Source organism: Vidua chalybeata, chromosome 2, assembly GCF_026979565.1.
Source record: "Vidua chalybeata isolate OUT-0048 chromosome 2, bVidCha1 merged haplotype, whole genome shotgun sequence".
In the NCBI taxonomy this organism is placed as follows: Eukaryota; Metazoa; Chordata; class Aves; order Passeriformes; family Viduidae; genus Vidua; species Vidua chalybeata.
In genome coordinates this window covers 110,246,474-110,268,548 of record NC_071531.1, presented here as the reverse complement: position 1 = coordinate 110,268,548, position 22,075 = coordinate 110,246,474, and the positions used below count along the sequence as shown (strand labels likewise).

The 22,075-nt window shown below is 36.1% G+C and overlaps 1 protein-coding gene across 3 annotated transcripts in view; it reads right to left on the bottom strand.

Moving 5' to 3' along the window:
* Window positions 1-22,075, bottom strand: part of CADM2 (cell adhesion molecule 2) — a 571,525-nt gene that overhangs the window by 190,404 nt on the left and 359,046 nt on the right. For 2 of the 3 annotated variants that reach the window (XM_053934157.1, XM_053934159.1), the window contains exon 2: window positions 11,348-11,374. The exons of the other annotated variant lie outside the window; for it this stretch is intronic. In XM_053934157.1, coding sequence (XP_053790132.1) covers window positions 11,348-11,374 — 27 coding nt within the window. The remainder of the gene's footprint in view (window positions 1-11,347; window positions 11,375-22,075) is intronic. 3 annotated transcript variants of the gene reach the window in all.

Genomic DNA, 22,075 nt, shown 5'->3' with positions numbered 1-22,075 from the left:
CAGGAAATAGAAGAGACTCAAAAATATCTGTCTGTCTACTAAAATGACGAGTGGGAGAAAGAATATAGTTGTATATTATTCACAGTGATAAAAAATTACATGTGAGAAGATGTTTATAATTAAAGATAATCTTGACAAAACAAAAAGTTATGTGAATATGCTGCTTCTGGAAATTAGAAGAGTACACCTTTCATTGTAAGGGAAGGGTTCAGAGTTTCCCTGATGAAATAACAAGGTGAGAAGGAAGACAAACAAAAATCACAACCAACCAACACCAAACAAAAAACAACAAATCCTCAGTTTTTCAGAAGAATGAAGATAGAGGTGGTAATACGTGATAGCTATAGAGATTGGTCTTGATCATCAAGAATACCTCTCCTAGTTGTTTATGTTCAACCTGCATTTTAGAAACAGCCAAGGGGCTGGAATACTGTACTTTAAGAACTCAACCAAATTCATGTCTTTTGGGAAACATGTTAACATTTTTCAGGTAAGACTGACAGCTTTACAGCCAAAATCACTGATATGACATCTTCTTTAGAATAATTGTGACAGGAAATAACACTTTGCTCTTCACAGATGCACTAAAGAAAATAGAATTTATTTTTTAAAATGTAAAGTTATTAAAATAGTTGTCACTAACCTATACAAATGACTGGATATATTTTGGAAGATATTTAGATCAAATGAAGATGGTAGCTGAAAACTATTTACAAGAGCATGTAGAGACAGGACAAGCAGGAATGTCTTCAAATTAAAGAGAGTAGGTTTAGATCAGATATTAGGGAAAAATACTGGACTTTGCTCACTGCTGGTGTCCCAAACCCCAGAAACTTATCTCAACAGAGCTCCATGGCTCACTTTTCTTCCTGGGCTTTCAAAGAGAGGGAAGGCCAAAGATCAGGGGAATTCTCCTATGTCTGCTCTGGAAAAGCATTTTTACTAGTCTGCCTTCTGGAGAATTTTTATTGTTGGAGTGGGATGGGTAGTCCATTACGATAATCATCACAAAAATTGAATTCTGTAAGAGAAGCCCATCCACAGTAGGGAAGCCCATTCATTCTATTAACTTCTGTACATAACATTATCTGACTAGAACACTGAATTATTAACTCATTAGTGTAACACACTTGTAAATTCCTAAAATGCAAATGGACATTAATGCAGGGATTGATATTCTCCCTTTAATTCTGAGCTTCTATTTGGAAAGCATTAGCTGACACACTTTATGTTTCCAGAAGTCAATGATGAATAAACAAAATAAATACTGCTCCCCAGAACAAACGAAAACAGCTACTTCTGAAGGAAATTAAGTAATGAAACAAAGGAATTTCCAGTGGCAGGCTTTTTGAATGAAAAGGGAAACTACACAAAAAGCACAAAAAGGTTTTTCTACCTTGAAAAACTTACAGTTATGTAGAATTGTTTCTTCATCAACTAAAATCTTTTTTTCTCTTGATACAACACACACAGCACATATAATGTATACATATAGATATAAGAATAACTATTAGAAAAAAAAAAAAAAAAAACAGATAGGAGAGTGACCCTTCACAAAAGAAAAAGGGCTGAGTATTCTCAGTACCAGTTAACAAAAGAAGAGTGAATCTGTGGGAAACCAGTTGGATACATTCTATGTGCACAGGTACTGACATAAATCAGGAGTTTATCATCTTTGCTTGCACCCTTTTCACCAGATTTTGGCAAACTGACAGGGACTTCAATAGGACACATGAGGACCTGCAAAGCCTAGGAAGACCCTCTACTGCTGGCTGCTGCAAAGGCCAGCTGCTCTATTCCTTTCCATGGCCTTCTTTCCAGTGTTTTCCCCCCCTCCTGACAGCTACACTCCATTTTATTTCTAACTTCTTGTCTTTCTCATTTCCCTTTGAATGATTTTTGTTAAGTTTCAGTGTTTTAAAGATTTGTACCATATTCTTTAAACTTAGAAGACTAAGTTGGAATCATGACTTTCAGCTAATAGGTCTCTAGGGAACCCATGAACAGAATGCTGAAACAATAAATGAAAAGATCCAATATTTGCAGTGTTTTGGGTGTTTTGTTTTTTTTTTTTTTTAATTATTACTACATGTTATTAATCTATTAGTTAATCTATTTAGCTTCCAGATCTGATTTCATAGAATCACAGATGCATAGAATCAGGATCCTAAAAAGGAAAACCTGAGGTTCTTTTCTTTTCTGGAGTGCTGGTACTGGCATACTTTGTGTTGCAGCAATCTGTGAAGAACAGACTCATTCATCTGTTTGGCTTCCTGGGAGCCAGCAACAGCGTCCAAACATAAATGGCAGAGGTTCCTTCTGAAATTTGCAATTATTTGCAATACCCCAAACAGAGCTCTGGTTCTTTTACAAGAGCTGATAAGCTGCATAAAGACAATGTGATGTGGTCAGATAGTTTTTATAAGAGATGAACTTCACTTTATCAGCTTAAAAGAGAAGGAGTTGGGTGTTCTGCAACCAGTGAGTAGTGATTGAGGATGTTAATTCAGAATCAACAATTTAAGGTTCATGGTAAACAAACACTGAGTATTTCTCTCTCCTTTATCAGACCTTGTGGTCAACAGATGAGCATAAACCATCCCATGACCATTGTGAAAAATGCATATTAAATGATTGGCTTTTCGCAAATATTAAATTGAATACTATATGTGTTATGTTGGAAAGTTATTTTGTAGTACTGCATTAATCCTTCTTAAGTAGCGTGGTAGACATAGTTTTAGGTTATAACATAATGTTATAATAGAAGCTGTGTGATGCAAGATATTTTTTTTTAACTAGCTCAAGAAGGGATGAGATAATCAAGAAATTCTTTGCACGGAGATAACAGCAACAAGACACCTAAAAAGTTACTGCCTCCTTATCGGAAAAGACAAACATCCTTCCACCTCCTCTCTGTCTTGATGGAACCACCAGGATTAAGGGGAAGAAATTGATGATAACCAGAGAACACCCTTTGTTTGAAAAGAATTTATGCATCATGTATGAGATGTAAGAATATGCAACAGGCTACTGCTTTTAAGGGTTAATCCTTTGTTAGCGAGCCAAGCTTTCGAAAGGAAAGCATCCAAACATTCATAATTATTTGCTTTTTATTGTTCTTTATTGTCCTAACTCTGATTGTCCAAATTCTTATTGCTCTAATTTTGATGACTATTTTTATAACTATTTTATTGCTATTAAACTTTTAAAATTTTAAAACAAGTGACTGGCGTTTTTCACAACCATCTCTAATCACAGCAGATTTTTTTAAAATAGTAGTGTATGAACAGCACAGGAACAAAAATCCCTCCAAAGTACACTGCTCGAGTGTTTTCCACTACCTTTCCTTTATATGCAGCCCATAATTAAAATGAGGAAGAGGAGGATGATGGTGATGATGGAAGACCTTGAAGTTATTAGCCCTTGAAAGAATCCCAGAGGAATGCTGAGCATAATGCTTACTTACAAAGAACTAGAGACCCCTATGAAACTATAAGAGCACACATGAAGAAGTCTAAGTTGATTTAGGCCTTCATGCTTCATCCACGAAACCAAGATAGAATTAACATAAAACCACAAATGGTAGCAATGATGGTGAATCCTCAGCCATTTAAACACTGTGTGTTTCACTGACCACTAAATTAAAACAAATTCTCTGAAGACCTGATCTCATACAGAGATTTAAGAAACAAATCTTGAGATCTGACCTAATGTGGAGAATCATTATAAGCCCTCTGGTTTTCAAAAGAGCATTTGAGGAAAAAATATTCCTTATACTTAAAGCACTTTTTTCACTTCCTTTTGTTATAAAAGCACAGTGGAACAAAACCGAGCCTGAAAGAAAAGCCTGTATTTTTAAAAGTATCTTTTCTTCAAAGAAATAAAAATCAGTAACCATGGGTTTAACTTGCATCTGTTTAACTGTTATATTTTCTCCTGTATTTCAATATTATTATCATTATTACCTTTTCTCTATAAGAAATTTTGAAAAAAAAACCTCCCAAATTTCAATAGTAGTTGAGCGATTTAGATATTTAGGACAAAGAAGTTGACAACCTGCCTCAGAGCAGCAGCTCCAACCAACTGCCAGATATTAGGTAGGCACTCATGCCCAACAATTCCACAGGATTTAGAAAATATGATGAACACATCCTGGGAACTCACTATATCCTTTTGATTGTGCCTAAATCAACAGTCTAGACTCTGAAGCAAAGTGTTTTGTCTGACTGGAATCTGACAAATTACTTAACTGAGCCAGTACACAGCAATATGTGTCTGAAATGCAATGCGCTGCCTTTGGAAATTCTTTGCAGAGAGTCATAGGGCTCAATGCTCAAAACCATGACCAGATTTACAGCAGCACATCCATTCAAATAGCAAATAAAGCAACCACATTTCCAGCAGAGTTCTATTCAAGTATGGCAAGCTCTCCTAATACACTGCTTTTGACAGTCTCACATGCTTAACACCCAAATGAACACAGACGAATTGGAAAAAAAAAAAAAAAAAAGGCAATCAGAATTTGTATTAACCATTGTGGAGGGAAGAGTGGCCTATCTGAAAGTTGGGGAATAAGAACTGACAAAATGCTTTAGTCAATGATAACCAGGTCCACCTCAGAATGGAGCACCTTCCCTAGAGTCCTTCTCCCTCAGCTCTGATGCACTTCACAAAACAGAAAACATGAAAACAGACATTGTCCTTATTCCATCCCAAAATTCTTCTGCACTGGCTAAAAAAAAAAAAAATCAATTAGTCAATAAATTGCTGAACCATTGACTCAGTGTAGATGCCTCTCAAATAAAAAGGACACGTTGACAGCAATAACCTGCCCCTACAAATCTCATTTCAGGGGGCCTTTGTACCTTCCTTTGCTATTTCTGTGATGCTAGAGCAGCTCTATTCCATAATAACCTGCTGCTTTAGTAAGTGTGTTATATGATCACAACTGCTAATACAGGGTTTTTTTGCATCTGTTCTGGAAAACAGAATAAAATGCATTAAAAACCATAAAGAGGACACATAGGCTCATCAAACTGCTGCTTCCAGAGATGCTCCATCTAATGAAATGAAAAGCTGATTTATATTGCTTTGGTCTCCTTATTATGTAGCAGGAATTGGGAACTTCAATGGCAAAATAATTCTGGCAGGAGCTACAATGGTGAGCGTTTCAACTGTGTACACATGACATCATGTGGAAATGTCAGTTCTCTCAATATTGGAAAGATCTTACAGATGTTAGGGCCAAGCATTTATCAAGTATAATTACAAAGAGTAAAGAGCAGTCAGCAACTTTGCTAAGAACTATTATCATCATTATAATTCCAGCTTTTCTCCCTGAGGATGGCAGATAGAGTTTATAAGGAAGAAAAAAAAAGACAGGAACAGATTTTGGGAGTTTTCTAAAAAATCCTCTAGAACTCAGGCAACTGATTTCACTCCCAAATTTTCTAGGACAAATGACACATATATGACATACTTAAGTAGATTTGCATGATTTTTTGAGACATAATTATAATTTCTTACATTATCTAATGAAAACTAAACCTTGAAATAATCTACTGTCTTGATCTAAAGTGAATTTTGCATTTAAGAGGATATTAAAAAAAAATCAACAAGACCCAACACAATTTTAAATGTAAACCTCCACAATCCTTCTGCACTCTTAGCATGGTCATTTTCAAAACTTTTTCACTTCCAAACTTTTCTGGGTTTTTGTTTCTCTGTGGACTGTCTTCACAGACAAGCATGAAATATGGTTCTACATCACCACTTTCTTCCTCATCAGAAATGCTGAATATGAGAAAACTCTGACCCTTAACATCCATGAGAAATCATGGAGGAAAACTGAAATCCTTATGTTTCAGCCTCACAAGTTTAACCAGTGGACAGAATTTAATCCTTGGAGGAAAGCACAGGCTTTATAAACTGGAAGCAGTGACCAAACTACAGGGGAGGGAATACCAAAGAGACAGTAAAGGAATGGTTATTAAGGCTACATTGGCTTTGTTATTCTCTCTGAAAGTACAATCACTTACAAATACTAAAGGTGCTTTTAATACCTTACAGTGACATATGAAAATTCTTCCTTTAGAAGTTGAAACTGTACTTTGAATAAAAACATCATAAGATGTTACAAAGCAGAGCTCCTCTACTTCAATAGCAGTAGAATATCTGAAAAATTTCAATCAGGTTTCAGATCCTGCTATGCTACTACAACAGTCTCGGCAAGCTTTTTGTAATGACCTTGTAGTAAAGGTGGAATATGACAGGTTTTTATTTCTACATGTCTCAGGGGTGAAAGCTTATAACCATAAATAAATGCTCTTCCAAACTACTGATTTATGGAGTCTCTCCAGGCTCTATATTGGATTCACACTTTCAGCATCTATACACTTCCACTTGTTCACAACTTTTGCCATCATATGTTACAGACTGTCATTTTTGCAGATGATACCCTGAGTTAGCTATTCCTCAACAAGAAAAAAAAAAAAAAGGAAAAAAAGCAACAGCAAAGCTAATGCCTGACTAATGTCAGTCACTGAATAGCTGACAACTTTGTGAAGATAATGCAAATAAGACAAATAGTAGTGTTTGGGTCTCCTTTGTGTACATTCATTTCATCTTGCTCCTTACATGGACAACTGCTCTGTTACTGACTTAATTCTATGATAATTTTCTGAATGAGAAATATGCTTGGCTAATTACCTGTACTGAAGAGAGGACTTAAACTAGTAGGTTTAGATCCTGTATATCTTGCAATTGTGTTGACATGCTTGTATGGTTTTCAGTCAAAACTCTGGTATGAATGAAACCTATTCTTCACCTATATATCTACAAATAGGTAGAATATACACAGTAAACTTGACCATATGCTGTGAGAAAATCAAAGAGATGGCTGGGTAGAAAATGACCAATCATGAACATCAGGTGAAGTCCTGAGAAAAAAAAAAATGATTCTTAACTAAAAGATAACGTGAGTAATTGCACAACTATCCAGGCAATAACAGAGTATGTTGGTAGGACACTCTTCACATGATCCCTCCTGACTTAAGCTTAAAATAAGCTGATACCAATTTCATTGACATAATGAGAACAAGCAAAGTAAATGAAGTGAATAAAGTCCAGAGTGATCTTTGCCTGCTGGATAAGATGCTTTTAGACAGTGCATCAACTGCTATGATGATTTATATTACAGACTGAGATGTAAGCCTTAAGTAGCATTGTTAAAGCTAAATTTAATCTTATGTTTCTGACGGAGAATCAGTCTCCTCTTTTAAAAGTAAGGCAGAAACAATATACTTCTGCATTTGTAGAAGAAATAACAAAAATGTTTTTCCATGATCCTCAAAAATAAAGAGAGTTTCTTTGGGATACAAATGCAATAAAAGTCAAGAAAAAGACACAAGTCAGAAATGCCCTGGATATCCACCAGGCTACAAAAAATAGTCCTGTTATACCCAACTTGTGAGGCAAGTGAGATAGAGTTCAAGGCATTTACAGTACTTAAAACTGTAATATTAAAATAGAAAACTTTGACAGTATCTCCCATTAAAAGGACATCCCCTAGAACCAGCAGAAGTGCAGCTTTTATGCCAGTTTCGGAGAGAATATAGCATTGTGTGGGTACTACAGCAGTACTTTGCTATGAGAAGCAGTGGCACTATGATATGAATGGTATTTCCCCTGAGGAAAAGAAAAAAAAAAAAATAGAGCTTCATACACAGCTAAAATGGAAGAAGCATGTCAGAAATAGCTACCAAGCCAACAGGTTTTTATATAGATTGGATAGTATGAATCCTGCAAAATTAAAGCAGTCACATCTTTCCCTCTGCAGGAAGTCTCTTCTTGGGGACTTAGAAATCTTGTCGGAAATGTCACCATTTCTAATCTGCAGGCCACAGGAGACTTAGGAAGAGGAAAGAATGCTATATTTCTAAACAAGCAGATGATAAGAGATCTTTCTGGAGGGCTTGCTTTCCCCTCTTGCAATAGAAGTTGGCCTTTATATTCTTTTTTTCCTTATAAGAAGTTGCCAGAGTCATCCTCAGTATTCCCAACGGAAAAAAAAAAAAAAAGTAACAACAACAAAAAGTGCCAACAAACAAGCAAAAAAAACCCAACAAACCCCACAGTCAAAATTATCAGAAACTCTGATTTATTCTTTGAAGGGTCAAAAACCAATTGCCTAATTGACAGCCCTGGAAATAACTTTTTAATAGCAGATGACCCGGAGTGTATCAAAGAAGTGAAAATGAGGAGCACAGAACTCCATTCCTCATAGAATTACATTTGACTAAAGACTCTTGGTCCCTTCTTCCACTTGCTGGCTGAAAATTGGCACAACATTAGCAGATCTTGTAAGACCATCCAGGCTGGAAGCCATTGTTAACTGCTGCCAGAAGATATCTACAACAACATTGTCCCAAAATTGTCACAATAACACTACTTAAGAGGTCAAGCAGTCTTCAAACAGGTGCTCTGCTAGAGGAAATGTTCATTTATAGAGATCAGGTTAAACAAATCTCATCTGATGCATTAAGAAACGGTCTTTAAAATATTCATGCACTGAAAAATCCTCTGATAGTCTGAGATTTTCAGGTGGCATCTTCAGTTTCTGCTTCATCAAATTAAGTGCGATAAATGACCATTTTCATGTTTCATTTTGCCCTCCCCCCAACCCTTTCTAACCATTCTAAACTAGACTTCTTGGAAATGTCCAAAGTATTCTGCCCATAAGCATCCTGTGGCAGCATATGCCCAGGAGTCCAAAGGAAGATCTGTACTGTCCAAAATCCAAGTATTTATCTACTCTGGAGACCACAAAAAAATTTCATGCAGCTTCTTCTAGGTCATCAAAAGTCTAAGAAAGAAAACCAAGGTAAAATCAAGCAACCATAGTGTAAATCTATCCTGGAGCTGTGAAATCCTTGAGATACTTCAATTTGACTGGATGGCTGTGAGAAAACAGATTTAAGTGGGTTTTACTTACATGGTAGCTCAGTCCAAATGACCTGTGGACCAGATGACCTTTCAACCTAAATTGATTCTAAGTGCCTCAAAGCAAGGCTGAAGTAGAGAGTTCAACAGCTGCTTTACAGCACTTAATACAAGCAGTCTTTGACAAAGACTGAGAAAATACTTCAGGAAATAGCATTGAATGCAATGTTTGAGAGCAAAGGGTCTGTTCAGCTTACAGACACTCCCACAAGGAGGGGAAGGAGAGACCAGCAGGAGTTTTCTCATGCTAACAATGCACAAACTAAAGACACGTGATCCCGCAGAATATCATTTAATAATGTGCTCTGGACCCCTCAGATCTTAGGGTAGGCATGAGGTCAACTGTGCCTTGCTGAAAATGGCAGCACAAATTCCAGACTTTCAGAAAGGAAAGATGAAGACCCATACATAAGAGCAAAGACATAAAGGACTGCTGGATTTCATATTATAAGTGCCAAAAGAGAAACTCCTCCTGAGAATTCTCTCAGTTGTGAATTGATGTTTCTAGTGCCGTATTAGAGAACTGTTTGCCAGTTAAGTGTTAGACTTGAAAAGGAGGAACAGACCTTTCTTTACTGCTTAGACAGAGTAATGAGAAAAGCAGTAAGGCATCATCTACTTCATGTCTTCCACCACAGGAGATTTTAAAATAGCTCCTATGCTTTTGTAAAAGACAGGACTATTGCAGGACTGAATTCCTTGTGGATATTGGGTGCTTTCATCACTGGGCTGTTCAGCTCCAAAGGAAAAGCCAAGGACTTCTTGAAGGCACTGTGCAGCTGAGCAAGAGATCTCCAAAGATGAGGCAGATCACAGTGTCAAACCTCTTTCAGGATATAGAGTTTCAGCTGTGCATTCAATATGCATGTGCACTTCTGAAATAAGGGTGTGCTAAGGCACACAGATGAGTGGTACCCGTGAGTAATTCTGACTCATCCTACAATTCCTGTGCCTCCAGGGCAGTTTCTGTTTGAATGGCAATATATGGGAGTATCAGCTAATCACTGAATACTGATGAGATTGTGTTTATTTGTGCTGAAAAGTCGATTCTGTGGATGTTGCTTTGGTTTGGGCTTTTTTCGTTAATTATGAAGGTCTCAAAGTCTTGACCGCTGTTACACAGCGCCACAGCTGAATACATAACAGTACAGAAAGGAGTAAAGCAAATTTCAAAGCATGCATAGGCAAATAGATTAATTTGACTTTGTTCACGCCCCTCATTCATGTCACCCAATGCATGCAAAGTTTCTGAGAAAAAGATCTTACAAAAAGCCATGCAAGGGTTTAAAAAAAAACACAAACCTGAGCTGTATTTTAAATATTGGTTTCATTATTCTAATGCATAAACACTCTCAAGTGGCTGTGTTTTCTTTGCTTATTATTATTGTTCTACAACCTCAAGCTAAGCAATGTATGGATTTGAACTCTGCAAACATTGTGAAACTTAACTTCCAAAATACACGTAAACTAGCAGAGATTTTTGCCTTAAAAATCTGATGTTTAATTATCAGACAACTCAATCTTATCTAGCAGAAATAATGTAAAAATGATAGTAAAATACACATTTACATGATTTTCTATGCAAATATATGTTTGTACATATAAATGCACATGTATCTGTATATATAAACACATATGCATCAATTTATGTGTATCTGTAAGTCAAAATACATCCCCTCAGGTTACATTTGCTACATCACTGCTTCGTTGAAATTCAGGAAATGGTTTACAGCACTGCTGACCTTACATGATTAGTTCTGAAAGGTTTACTTCTTTGTCACACTGATTTGTGACAATCACCTTGCTGCTCTGAAGCCATAAATCTCTGCAGATATCGTAGTATGCCTTTCTATATATTGGTATGCTATCAGGAACAGTGATGATCATTTATACTAGTGTGAATAGACAGGAAATGCTTAGGAGACACTTAGGAGTTCATTGTTCTCTGTTCAGATATTTATGACTATGACTAGAGATAAAAAATATAAATTACATTTACATATTTATGAGCATTTTTATGCAATATCTTCATTTCGATTAAAGTGCCATCAATATCCCTACATTACTATAATGCAAGTCAGAAATCTAACTACAAAGCACTTAGTTTTGTCTTTTTCCTGAAAACTTCCCAAATTAAAGCAATTAACAAAATACAGCATGAGGAGTGCTGATTGATAAATAATGCATTTAGGCATAATTACAAAATTGTAAAGAACTAATCTATCATACCATAGGACCTAAAGATATTTTTCTTTGTTTGGAGAAGCAGAAACAACCTTGGGAGAAAACGCGTGGGTGGGCTGCAGAACCATGCAATGCAAATTGAAGGGTGCAGGCAGAAACTCACCTCTAGCTTTGTTCTTTGTAGCAGCCACTGGAAGCAAGGAAAAGATTGCACAAGAAGAAGAGAACAAAGATAGATTAGATAGAAGTTTGAGCAAGCAAGAACACAGAGAAACTTCATCACTATTGATTCAAAGCTAACAAACACCGTTTCTAAGATTATTTGACCTATTTATTAGAGACACTGCTGTGCTGTGAGAGAGTTCAGATCTATAATTCTGTCAGAAACCCTGCATTGAGAAGTTGGAAAATACACCAGAATACACACTCAAAAAAGCACGGCGAGGATTGCAGAAAAATCACGGATCTTTAGTCACAAGTAGGTGAGAACACATGCACACACATTTGTGAATTCTAAAACTTAAAGCACAATTTGCCTTGCCAAAAGGACATTCAGAAGAACCTAAATCTTATGTCATCCCCTTGCTCCTATTTCTTGAAACATCATTTTTCTGTGAAGCTGATGCAAATAAGCATCAGTTAATCTGCAGATACCCCAATGATTTATATTCTGCTGTATGATCGCTATTTTTCTTCATTGAAACCTGTAACTTCAGATTGTTCTTTCACCCTAATGGTGCATGCAAACCAAAAGGAACAGATGCTAATGTAACCAACAGTGACCAATGTTCAAACTCACAGAAATGGGGACAGATACTACAGCCTTCCTTGAGTATCCTGAATCCACATAGTTTCATCCTGGTAGTTTTTCATGCCCAACAGGGTAACAAAAACAAACACTGTAGTTTAAAATGTTTCACTAACAACCACACTATCACCAAAATAAACAGAACCATTGTTTTCTGTTTTCTGAGGCTCAAGGATAATACAGCTGAAATAAAATATTACTCAGAAGTCAAAGTTAGAATGGAATTGCTCTGTTAATGGAATTAATTAAATTACTCAAAAGGATGCCATCCAAACCTCTCTAAATTCTCAAGCACACTGTGAGAAGGCATTAATTCAAGAGCATCTCCACGAAAAAAAAAAAAAAACAAAAAAAACAAAATATGTAATTCCTCTTCTGCTGGCCCTTCTTGTAGGGCAGAACTGCATTAACAATTCAAAAACAGCTAAGCTTGAGACCAAAGGTCATGAAAGCAAAGGAGAAAGACCAAACCCTTTTCCGGTGGCTTTGCTTCTCTTGTTCATATCTAAAAGGTTTGTTTGCTTGATTTGTTTCTTTTCTTTTTTGGTCTGGTGTCTCACCAGTCAGTCTTTACTAAAACAAGCAAGGAGCGCATAGCAGTGAAGACCAAGTTGACATATATGAAGAAATTGTTGAAAACCTGAAACCTTTAACTTTATGAATGCATCAAAATATCAGTTCCCTAGCTGCCTCTTTTTTTTTTTTTTTTAATTTTTTTCACTCTTCCTTCCTTTACTTCCAGTTTCACCATTGTGACTTGTCAACATTCTCCTTGCAGTAAAAACAACACAAAAAAATCTGCTTTGGGGAGCTACAATGAGTGCAGATGCTTCTGCAGAGCTCTTTCCATAGGGCTGTTCAACAAGATGCATTCATCTGCAAACTGCCCGTAAATCTTACACGCGCTAAAAATTGCTTGTGTAGTAAACAAAATTAATGACACCATTCTAATTTTATAAGAAGTGAACAGTTTCTCCTTCATGCAAATCTAAGTTGATAATGAATGCACCGAGTTCATCAACCTGTTCATTTTATTATGCTTCCCCTGCTTTTTTTTCAGTCCTGAGAATTACATCTACATGAATGTATTATCACTTCTAGCCAGAATAATCACATAAACTTAACAAAGGTCTGGAGAAAACACTATCTCCCTGTCCCCACCAGAAATTTAAAAGCAACAGGAGACTTTGTACTTAATTAAACAGAATTAAAAAAAAAAAAAAAAAAAGTTTGTGTCTATATATAAATATACTCTTCAGAATATATATACACACAGTTATATTCATATGCAAGTGATATAATTTTTGTGTATGGAAACATATATGCATATATATTAAAAGAACCCACACATTCCATGATGAGACAGCTTTATTTTGAAGCGTGTGCAGTAGACAGAGAATTATTACCTATCAGTAAATAAAGAAAAGTATTAAACGAGATTGTACATTATAATTGGAAGTAGGACAGGTTACTAGGCTTGTTAGGCCAATTATAACTCTCTGCAAACCCACTAATAGAGGACTAGATGACAGTAACCTTCTTAAAAATGTCATGTTCAATACTTGTAAATTTTCCCATTGACAGCATGGTCCAATTACAAGTCAATTCATAAAGTTCAAACTGCACAACAGCCAAATTAGCTTAGAAAATGGTCTTACAAAATATAATTCTGCCTACAGAAGGCAACTAGCTGAAGCTGTTTCCATCTTTCTGATACTTAGCATGAAGGAGAATTCCCTTTCATTGCTGTCATTGAAGTAAGTTTTTCTTTTTTTAAAGCTGAAAGAATTTTCCTCTCTTGCCTCTTTACTCACCTTGTCACTCTCTAAAAAGAAGACAATTTTCAACCTATATATATTATGTTTGAAAAATTTTACCCACCTCTTATTATTACATGTAAAGCCACAGAAGACAAGCATAGACAAATGTTTTGAATGAGCATCATCAAGATGAATTTAGCAGAGGGAAGCTGAGATTTTAGTTGGAGTATCAGATATGGGAAAACTCAGCTTTTTATGCCCCATGTCAGTGATAAAAGATTGTAGGTTTCAACAAACAACATTACAGTCAAGGAATCCACTTTTGCTTTAAGTATTCAGCAAGTCAGTTGATTTAGCCACATTTCACATAACACATTCTCTTTTTTAGCACCTAGACTTCCTTGCTTGCTGACAAAAGAAAGAAACTCTTTAAGGTAGTGAGTCTACCTCACCTCAAAGTAGTATATGTGTATAGCACTATACCAGGACACTGATTTGAGACTTCTATAATACAAATAAAATGGTTTAGGACTGGCCAGTAATAATTTTTGGACACAGCATAACCTAAAATCTGGAATTTGCTGTATATGGCTGCCATACTTTCTTTGTCTAAATTAAGAAGCCAAACAATAAATGGATAAAAAGGAATGACTTCTGATATTTCCCTATGTTCAGGGATATCTGTAAAAAAAAGAACATTTGTAAGGGCATTTTTCTTTAGCAACCGTGACTTGTCTTAGGAAAATTATTCTGGACAGGAAGGTATACCACAGAAAAGTGTGACCAGTCACCTTTTTGGAACTTAAGGAAAATTTTTAAAGACCAGAGAAGAAAGAAAGAAAAAGTAGCACTGGAGCCATTCACGGAAGTGACTTTCTAAGAGAAGCTGCTCGCAGTTTCCTCCATGTCTGACAAAATCCAATCAGTACTTAGCTTTGAGAATTGACAATCTGTTAAACCACTGAGAAAGCTGGACATGCCTCTATGAATACACATGTGAAAGATGAAAAATCTCAGGAAGCCCTCTTTTCCTTTCAGCCTGAGAGCAGGTAACAAGGCTGGCCTGGCTCCCATCTTGGCCAGGTCATTTAACAATCTGCAGGCACCAGGCAAGATATTAACTCTTTCAGTGCACAGATAAGATTTGCAGATCTGGAATCCTCCCTCTGTTGAGAGAAGAGGTCAGAGTGAGAACATGTAGAGGAACAACATGAAGACACCAAGGTCAATGAAGAAAGAGTCAAGTCCCAGACAGGAGGGATGAGGTGATGCCTTGATTTTGGGGCTGAAATCCTCTAGAAAAGCTATGGAGAATTGATACATCAGATTTTTTTCCCCTGTAACTCATTGAAAGTATGGGGAGATGAAGTGTTCCAATTGTAGATATGAGCAAAGGCATCCATGCTAAAGTAATCAGATGTTGAAGTAGCTGTGATCTCATGAGAAGTTTGAACAGAGAGAGAGAGAAAAGAATGATGAAGACCCTTCTGCCCCCAGGGAGAGAAGAAGATCATCTCTGTTCCCAGGGATGAAGATGATCTCAGAGACAGCTAAAGAGAACCTTTGCTCTTGAACACCTCATCTTTAAAACAGTACTCCATAACTTGACATGGCCCATAAACACAGCTGTGAGAAAACTGTGAAAGACGGGAGGGACCTCACAATTGCAGCTACCCGGGCGGCTGTTATTCGTGGAAATTGAAACCATGAGAGAACTGTTTTCTTGTGGAGAAGTTTCCATAAATTGACAAGAGGGACTCCTCTCCCTAAGTGAACTGAGAGAAGATTATTCTAGAAGTGATAAACTGACTGAATTGTTTCTGTACACTGTTAGTGGGAAAGAAAAGGTCATTGGGGGAAGAAGTGTTCTAAAGGTTTTATTCTGATTCTTATTATTCTTTCTTTTCGGTACTGTTAATAAACTTTTCCTTATATTATTTTAAAGTTTTGAGCCTGCTTTACCTTCTTCCTAATCCTATCTCACGGCAGGAAATGAGTAAATATATTTTAGTGGGTGCGCTGGCATTTAGCCAGCACTGAACCCACCACATTAATTGGTGCATTGGCCAGGAAATCTCAAATTAGCAAACCAAAACCACTACAGTAGGAAGAAATATCATATTTTCAGAAGTCAGGTTGAAAGGCATGACAGAGCCACTAGATTTCTAGGTAAGGCTGAGAAATAAATCTCCTCTATTTTCTCTAGCAAGGTTAAACAGTATTGTATTTTTTGAAGGCTCTTGTGATTACAGCATATGTAAAACAAAAGGGTTGGCCACCAGGGAAAGATCTGTGAGTGAGGGCATCACAGAACAGCAAGAACCCAAGGTCAGTGATCTCAGGGGAGTCCCACTATGAGAGATCTGGAAAGGGGAGGAAAACTGCCAGGTACAGCTATATTTCACAGAAGTAATGTTTTTAGGGCATTTTTAAATCAGAAAAGTAATCCTGCCGCAGCCGTGTTGTTGAAATGATCTTTTAAAAAATCATTGCTTTAATGTAAAAACCTATATTCAAATTTCAAAAACCCTAATATATCCTTGCTCTCAAATATTGATAATATATTGTGCTTTATTTTCTGTGATACATCTTTCTGACTTCTTGCTTTTTGTATGCCAACAATTGTTAAATTACATTCTTTGATAAATGGTGGCTACAAGTTGTTCAATATTTTCTCCACACTCAGCCGCTCTACGCTGTTCAATTTTGTAGACACTTTTAGACAGATTTGATATAGCTTTTATTTTATTTTTCTCTTATATGTGATTTATTATTCGATTTGGAGTTTTGTCTTTTGTCTTTGGAGAAAACCACATCCGTCCAATTACTTCAATAGCTCAATAAAATAAAAAAAGTGAAAAAGCATTTCCCCCAGATATCCAGCTATCCTAACCTTTTATTTCAAAAAATAAGGGGAAAGAAAAAGGAAAGTGAAAGTTTTGAGGTCACTCTTGTTCTCATTTCACCTATTGGATGCCCTAAGATCTCAGCCAGAGGAACAAACAGTAAAATATTTAAATTTTATAATGACTAAATACTCAATTCAAGGAAAAAAAAAAAAAAAAAAAAAAGAAAAAAAAAAAAAAAAAAAGTCACATTCATGAAGTACATTGTATTGATTTTCTCCCAAATTCAGTACCTACAGTTCCAGCAATTCTGGAGGTCCTCTTATCTTCAATAAAAAAATAACAAATCACCGGTCTCATGGATGCATTTATTCATCCGTATTTTTACTCCAGCCTTAAAATCTTTTATGATCATGAAAAATGATCAGAGAAGCAGCATAAACATCCCCCACCCCACAAAGTAGGAGGAAACAAACAGCAACAATCACACAGCCCTGCTCCCCAACACATCCAACATGTAATTCAGATTACCTGTAAAGAAAAAAAACAAAAAAAAAAACAAAAACAAAACAAAACAAAAAAATAAAATAAAAAAAACCAAAACAAACAAAACAAAAAAAAAAAACCAAAAAAAAAACCAAAAACCACCTACTTATTTTTACACTGCTTACATTTAGAATTTTCTTTTTAATTTTAGGATGATGATGATGACAACAACTGCATTTTTTCCATTTGGATAAACGGGCAGATTATCACTGATCATTTAGGTCACCTAAATGCCAGCTCTGAATCTCTGACTGGAAAAGCTCCTCTGTGTGACAGAAGGCCTTAGCAGTCTCATTTCCTCCAGAAAATAATGCAAATTATTAGCCTCTCACAGACTAGAGACCCATTCAAAGATATCCACATGTGCTGCAATGCAGAATCCTTCCCATCCTCCTTTTCAAAACCAGCATTTTCCAAAAGCCACTGAAGGAGAAACAAACCACCACCATGACCTGAAACTCATGGTGGGAATTTGAGTCTCCTGAACTCAGGAAGACATTGCTGCTTAGACTTGAAGAGTGGCCAACAGATGACACAAAAAACATGGGATCTAAATTTGTTTGCTTCTGATTTTCTGATCTTTCCCTTGATTCCCTTTATTGCTATGTCTTTGCATTTTATAGTGAATATAATTTTTATACATAACTTCTGCACACTCTTCTCATGGAGATTCCTAAAATATCAGATGGTGGCATTTGCAGATTTAACCAGATTGTATATATTCCTAGATAAGCCTTCCTCTCTTTATGTATATAACCATTAAAAAACTGTGCAGGCATGCATATGTAACTAAATGGAATCCAAACACGTGACCTTCTTTTATTCTATTTATACTGTGTTCTATCTCTGCATCATTGTATCTAATGATGCAGAGATATCAAATTCCCAAAATGACATCGGGTAGCTTCCCTCAGAAACATAAAATAGTCTTGAAGATACAACTGAAAAAGGGACAAAAATGCAAATTGGAAGGATTCTGAGGATGTCAGCCACTGCATCCTGTGGGTTTGAAGCATCATGAGTTATCTTTGGACCCCTCCTAACAGATTGCCTAATACAGTGTTAAAACTTTGGTGATGGGGACTTCAAAAGTTCTCCAGATCACTTATTTTCTGTGCACAGTTGTCCCTCTCAACAGTAAATTGTACTTCCATTATATAACTTAACCATTATATGTAGGAGACTGGTGCAATTCCTTCACACATCTTATACCTTCCAGGAGTTCAAATTACAGCATGCATATTTCTTTAATGTAACTCTTTGCAAACCTGAAGATTTATTATTCTTGTTGTATGCTTAAAAATAATCTAAACTTTCTCAAGATAAGTTTTCCAAGTTGCACTTCATTGCCTTCCTCAGTTTTAAAACTATGACTAGATTATCACATGCAACAACATTTATTATGCAATACTAATCACAAAATATTGAAAAATACGCAGCTCCATTTTCTTTCTGAAAAGTAGGGTATAAATATAGTAATTTTGTTCTCAATACTCTGGCATGATGGAGATCAGCAGAAGCATCTTATAATCTAAACATCACTAGAGTTCAGGATTCCAGCTGTAGCTGATTCACATTAGCAGCTGGAAACACATAACACAGTATATTACAGGATAGTGAAAACAGAAGATTAATATAATCATGCACTAAAGGGTCCTCTTAAAAATATTGAGATAAGACTATTTGCTGGTCCCAAAATGCCAACTTTTTGCATGTTTTAATACAGCTGGACATGTAACTTCTACAAGCAACAAAAAACAGAAAACAACAACAGTATCAATTCATAATTTCAAACATTCTTTAGAAACCTTAGAAATGAAAGTTTCAAAAAAAGCTATAATTGTTCCAAATATTTTTACTTTTATATTTTTTATTTTATTTCAATTTATATTAATATTGAAAAGAGGCCCATTTTGATTTGCTCTGAGCATTAAACACATTTCTATTCCTCCTTGCATTATGCTGCCACTGTACTGAAATTGTTTGTACGTAAGAAACATTTAAGGACTGATCTACTTTTAGAGCAGATGTACACATTGGCCATAGCTCAAAACCAGAGCAGATACATCTCATGGACAGCTCAGTTTTGCCAGAGACTCATCAAAATAAGGACTTGTTAGAGAAGACCTTTAGCAGGGTGTGTCTTCACAGTGACAGTGTAGTCAGCACCAGCAGCTGGCAAACAGACACATCAACAATGGTCCATGGACCACTGCAGATGCAGCACCAAACAGGAGCTTCTAAGTGACTGCTAGAAATAAATGAAGGGAGGAAAAACAACATTCTGCAAGTTCTGCTGCTTTGGTGGAATGAAAAAGAAAAGACTGAAGGACTTTGGTTTGGATGTAGCAGAGGATCTTTAAAAACTGAGTCTAGGACAGGTAGCCAGTTAATATACTACGCTAAGTTGAAAACTATAGATGACCAAAAAAAAAATAAAAACAGTTCTTCAAAGCCAACAAGAAAAAATAAAATACAGGGAGGCAAAAAAGAAATGTGTACAGTCAATTGAAAATGAAAAATGATAATGTGGAAAGATGACAAGATGAAATACTTTTGAGAAACCTTTAAATAATATCAGAAAAAAAAATCATTTTAGAAAATTGAAGAATAAGTATAATCAGAGTGATTATTTACAGAAAATTATGTGATTCTTCAGGTAATCCTCTTAATTAAGACTTAGGAGCTCAACTATTCTTACTACTCCTACAATGTGTTATGGTAAAGAAATGATTTGTGAACTCTGTACATTTCTGAATTGTATAGCAGCTGCATTTGAGTCTTGACCGTCACTTTGACCCCCAATGTGAATTTTATAACACGCTGAAATGACATGTGCCAAGCAAATAATTTCTCAAGGCATTCCTCAGCAATGCAGTCTGAAATCCTACTGAAAAACAAACAAACAAATCCCAAAAAATGGATACACACACACCCCCCTTCCATCTCTCTCACTCCCCTAGATGCCAAACTAGTCTTCAAGGCAAATAAACAAGACACTATTGGGTATTTCTAACTCATTCCTTGACATCTCTGCCAACATGCCTCTTCTAGACAACATTATTACACAATTACACTGAGCTAAACAAGCACACAGACTCCCTTTAGAGCAGAATTGTGTTTACACCCACTGTTTAGCTTCAATCATCACTGGAAAGGGAGGAAATATTTTGGAATGCCACCCGCTTGTAGCACAAGCATTGCGCAATAAAAGACACCGAGCGAAAGAACGCAAAAAGGAGGGCAGTGTTGCTATTTTTGCCTGGCTGGCAGGGCACAGCCCAAAGACATTTGTAGTTCAGTGAATGAGTTCAGAACAAACTCTGGCTGTTAACAAGTGCCCTGCAAGAGTCAACCAGGTCCTGAACAACTAAGTGCATAGCTCAGCAAATATTGCAGGCATGTTCTTGCCTTGTACACCTCTTGGAGCCCACGAAAGCAGACAGAAACAACAGAACATCCCCACTATTATTCCAGGAAACTAAAGAATCATTTGAGGACCATTTCTGATCATTTCAGCCACTCAACTCGTTCCCATTCAGCACAATCCTTGCAGTTTAGAAGAATTTTGCACACTCAGTCAGTCACAGCAGAAATAGAAACTGGCAACACAACTATGACTACTCCTCCTTAAAAACCTCATACGCCTTCTCTTCAAAGAGATTTATGAATAATGGGAACTAAATAATTCATGGCACTGCAGATGCCAGTCCAAATAGCCTCTTCCTTTTTAAGGTTTCAGTTTGTAGATGTGTGATCAAAAGCCTTCATCAGTCATGATAGTGGCATTTGTACTCAGTCCAAACAAACTGTATTTGCATGTGAATGTTTTCCATTGAAATGAGAGACTAATATGCAAGCCAAGTTCCAACTAAAAGGCGTTTTATGCTATTTAAATTCAGTCAAATTAAAGGCTGAATGCAATCTAAAAGGTCTACTCTCAGAACAGTAATTTGACACATCATAAATAAGACGCATGTTTTTATTAAGCGGGCCTTAGCACTTGTCTGAAAATTTTACACAGCATCCTAACAGTGCTGCCTCTTGAGGGATAATGGAAGAAAATCTATATAAAAAGGAAGGAAGTAAACAGAAAACCCACTGGCAAGTAGTGCAAAGATTTAACCTACTCATACACAGCTATGTGAAACCACAGAACCATTTAGGTTGGAAAAGACCTCAGAGATCATTGAGCCCAGCCTTTAAAATCAAGTAGGTAAAAGCAGTTTCTCTGTGAAGGCAACACTAACATGAGAGATCTTGCCACTACATTTTTAAGCAAATAGGTACACCTTGGACACCAAATGTACACTTTGTTTTATTAATCCTATTGATTAGTAAGTGAGGATCACTGTTTGCCAGATCCATTGCTCAGGTTTGCTACTACACTGAAAACTACCACAAGAATTCCTCAAAAGAATAAAAAAAAAAAAAAAGAGAGAGAAAGGAAAAAAAAAAAGGTCCACAAAGATCTCAATTAACAAATGGAGAAGAATTTTACGTCAGCAAGGGAAAAAGCTGTAGGATCAGATTAAAATTCTTGCTCTTGCCAAGGGGAAATATATACAACTCTCATAAATTGAGGTCAATACTAATTTTAAAAAGACTATTAAGAGCCTAGAATGACCTGAAATGAACCTTAGCGGGGATAAACAATATAAATCTTTTAAATTCTCCTGGGGGTTTACTGTAAATCCTTTACATTTTTCCTTTTTTTCCCCCTAAATTTTTGTGAGATACTCTTCTTATTATATTTAACAGTGACATGTTATGACCTCACATTGAAACATATCACAGGTCAGTTTTTTTTATTTGAAACCCATCTTCTTTGGAGGTTTTTTTTTTCTGTTTGGTTGGCTTTACTTTTTTTTTTTTTTTTGTTTTTGTTTTTGTTTTTGTTTTTTTTAAGGAAAAATATATCATTTTTATTT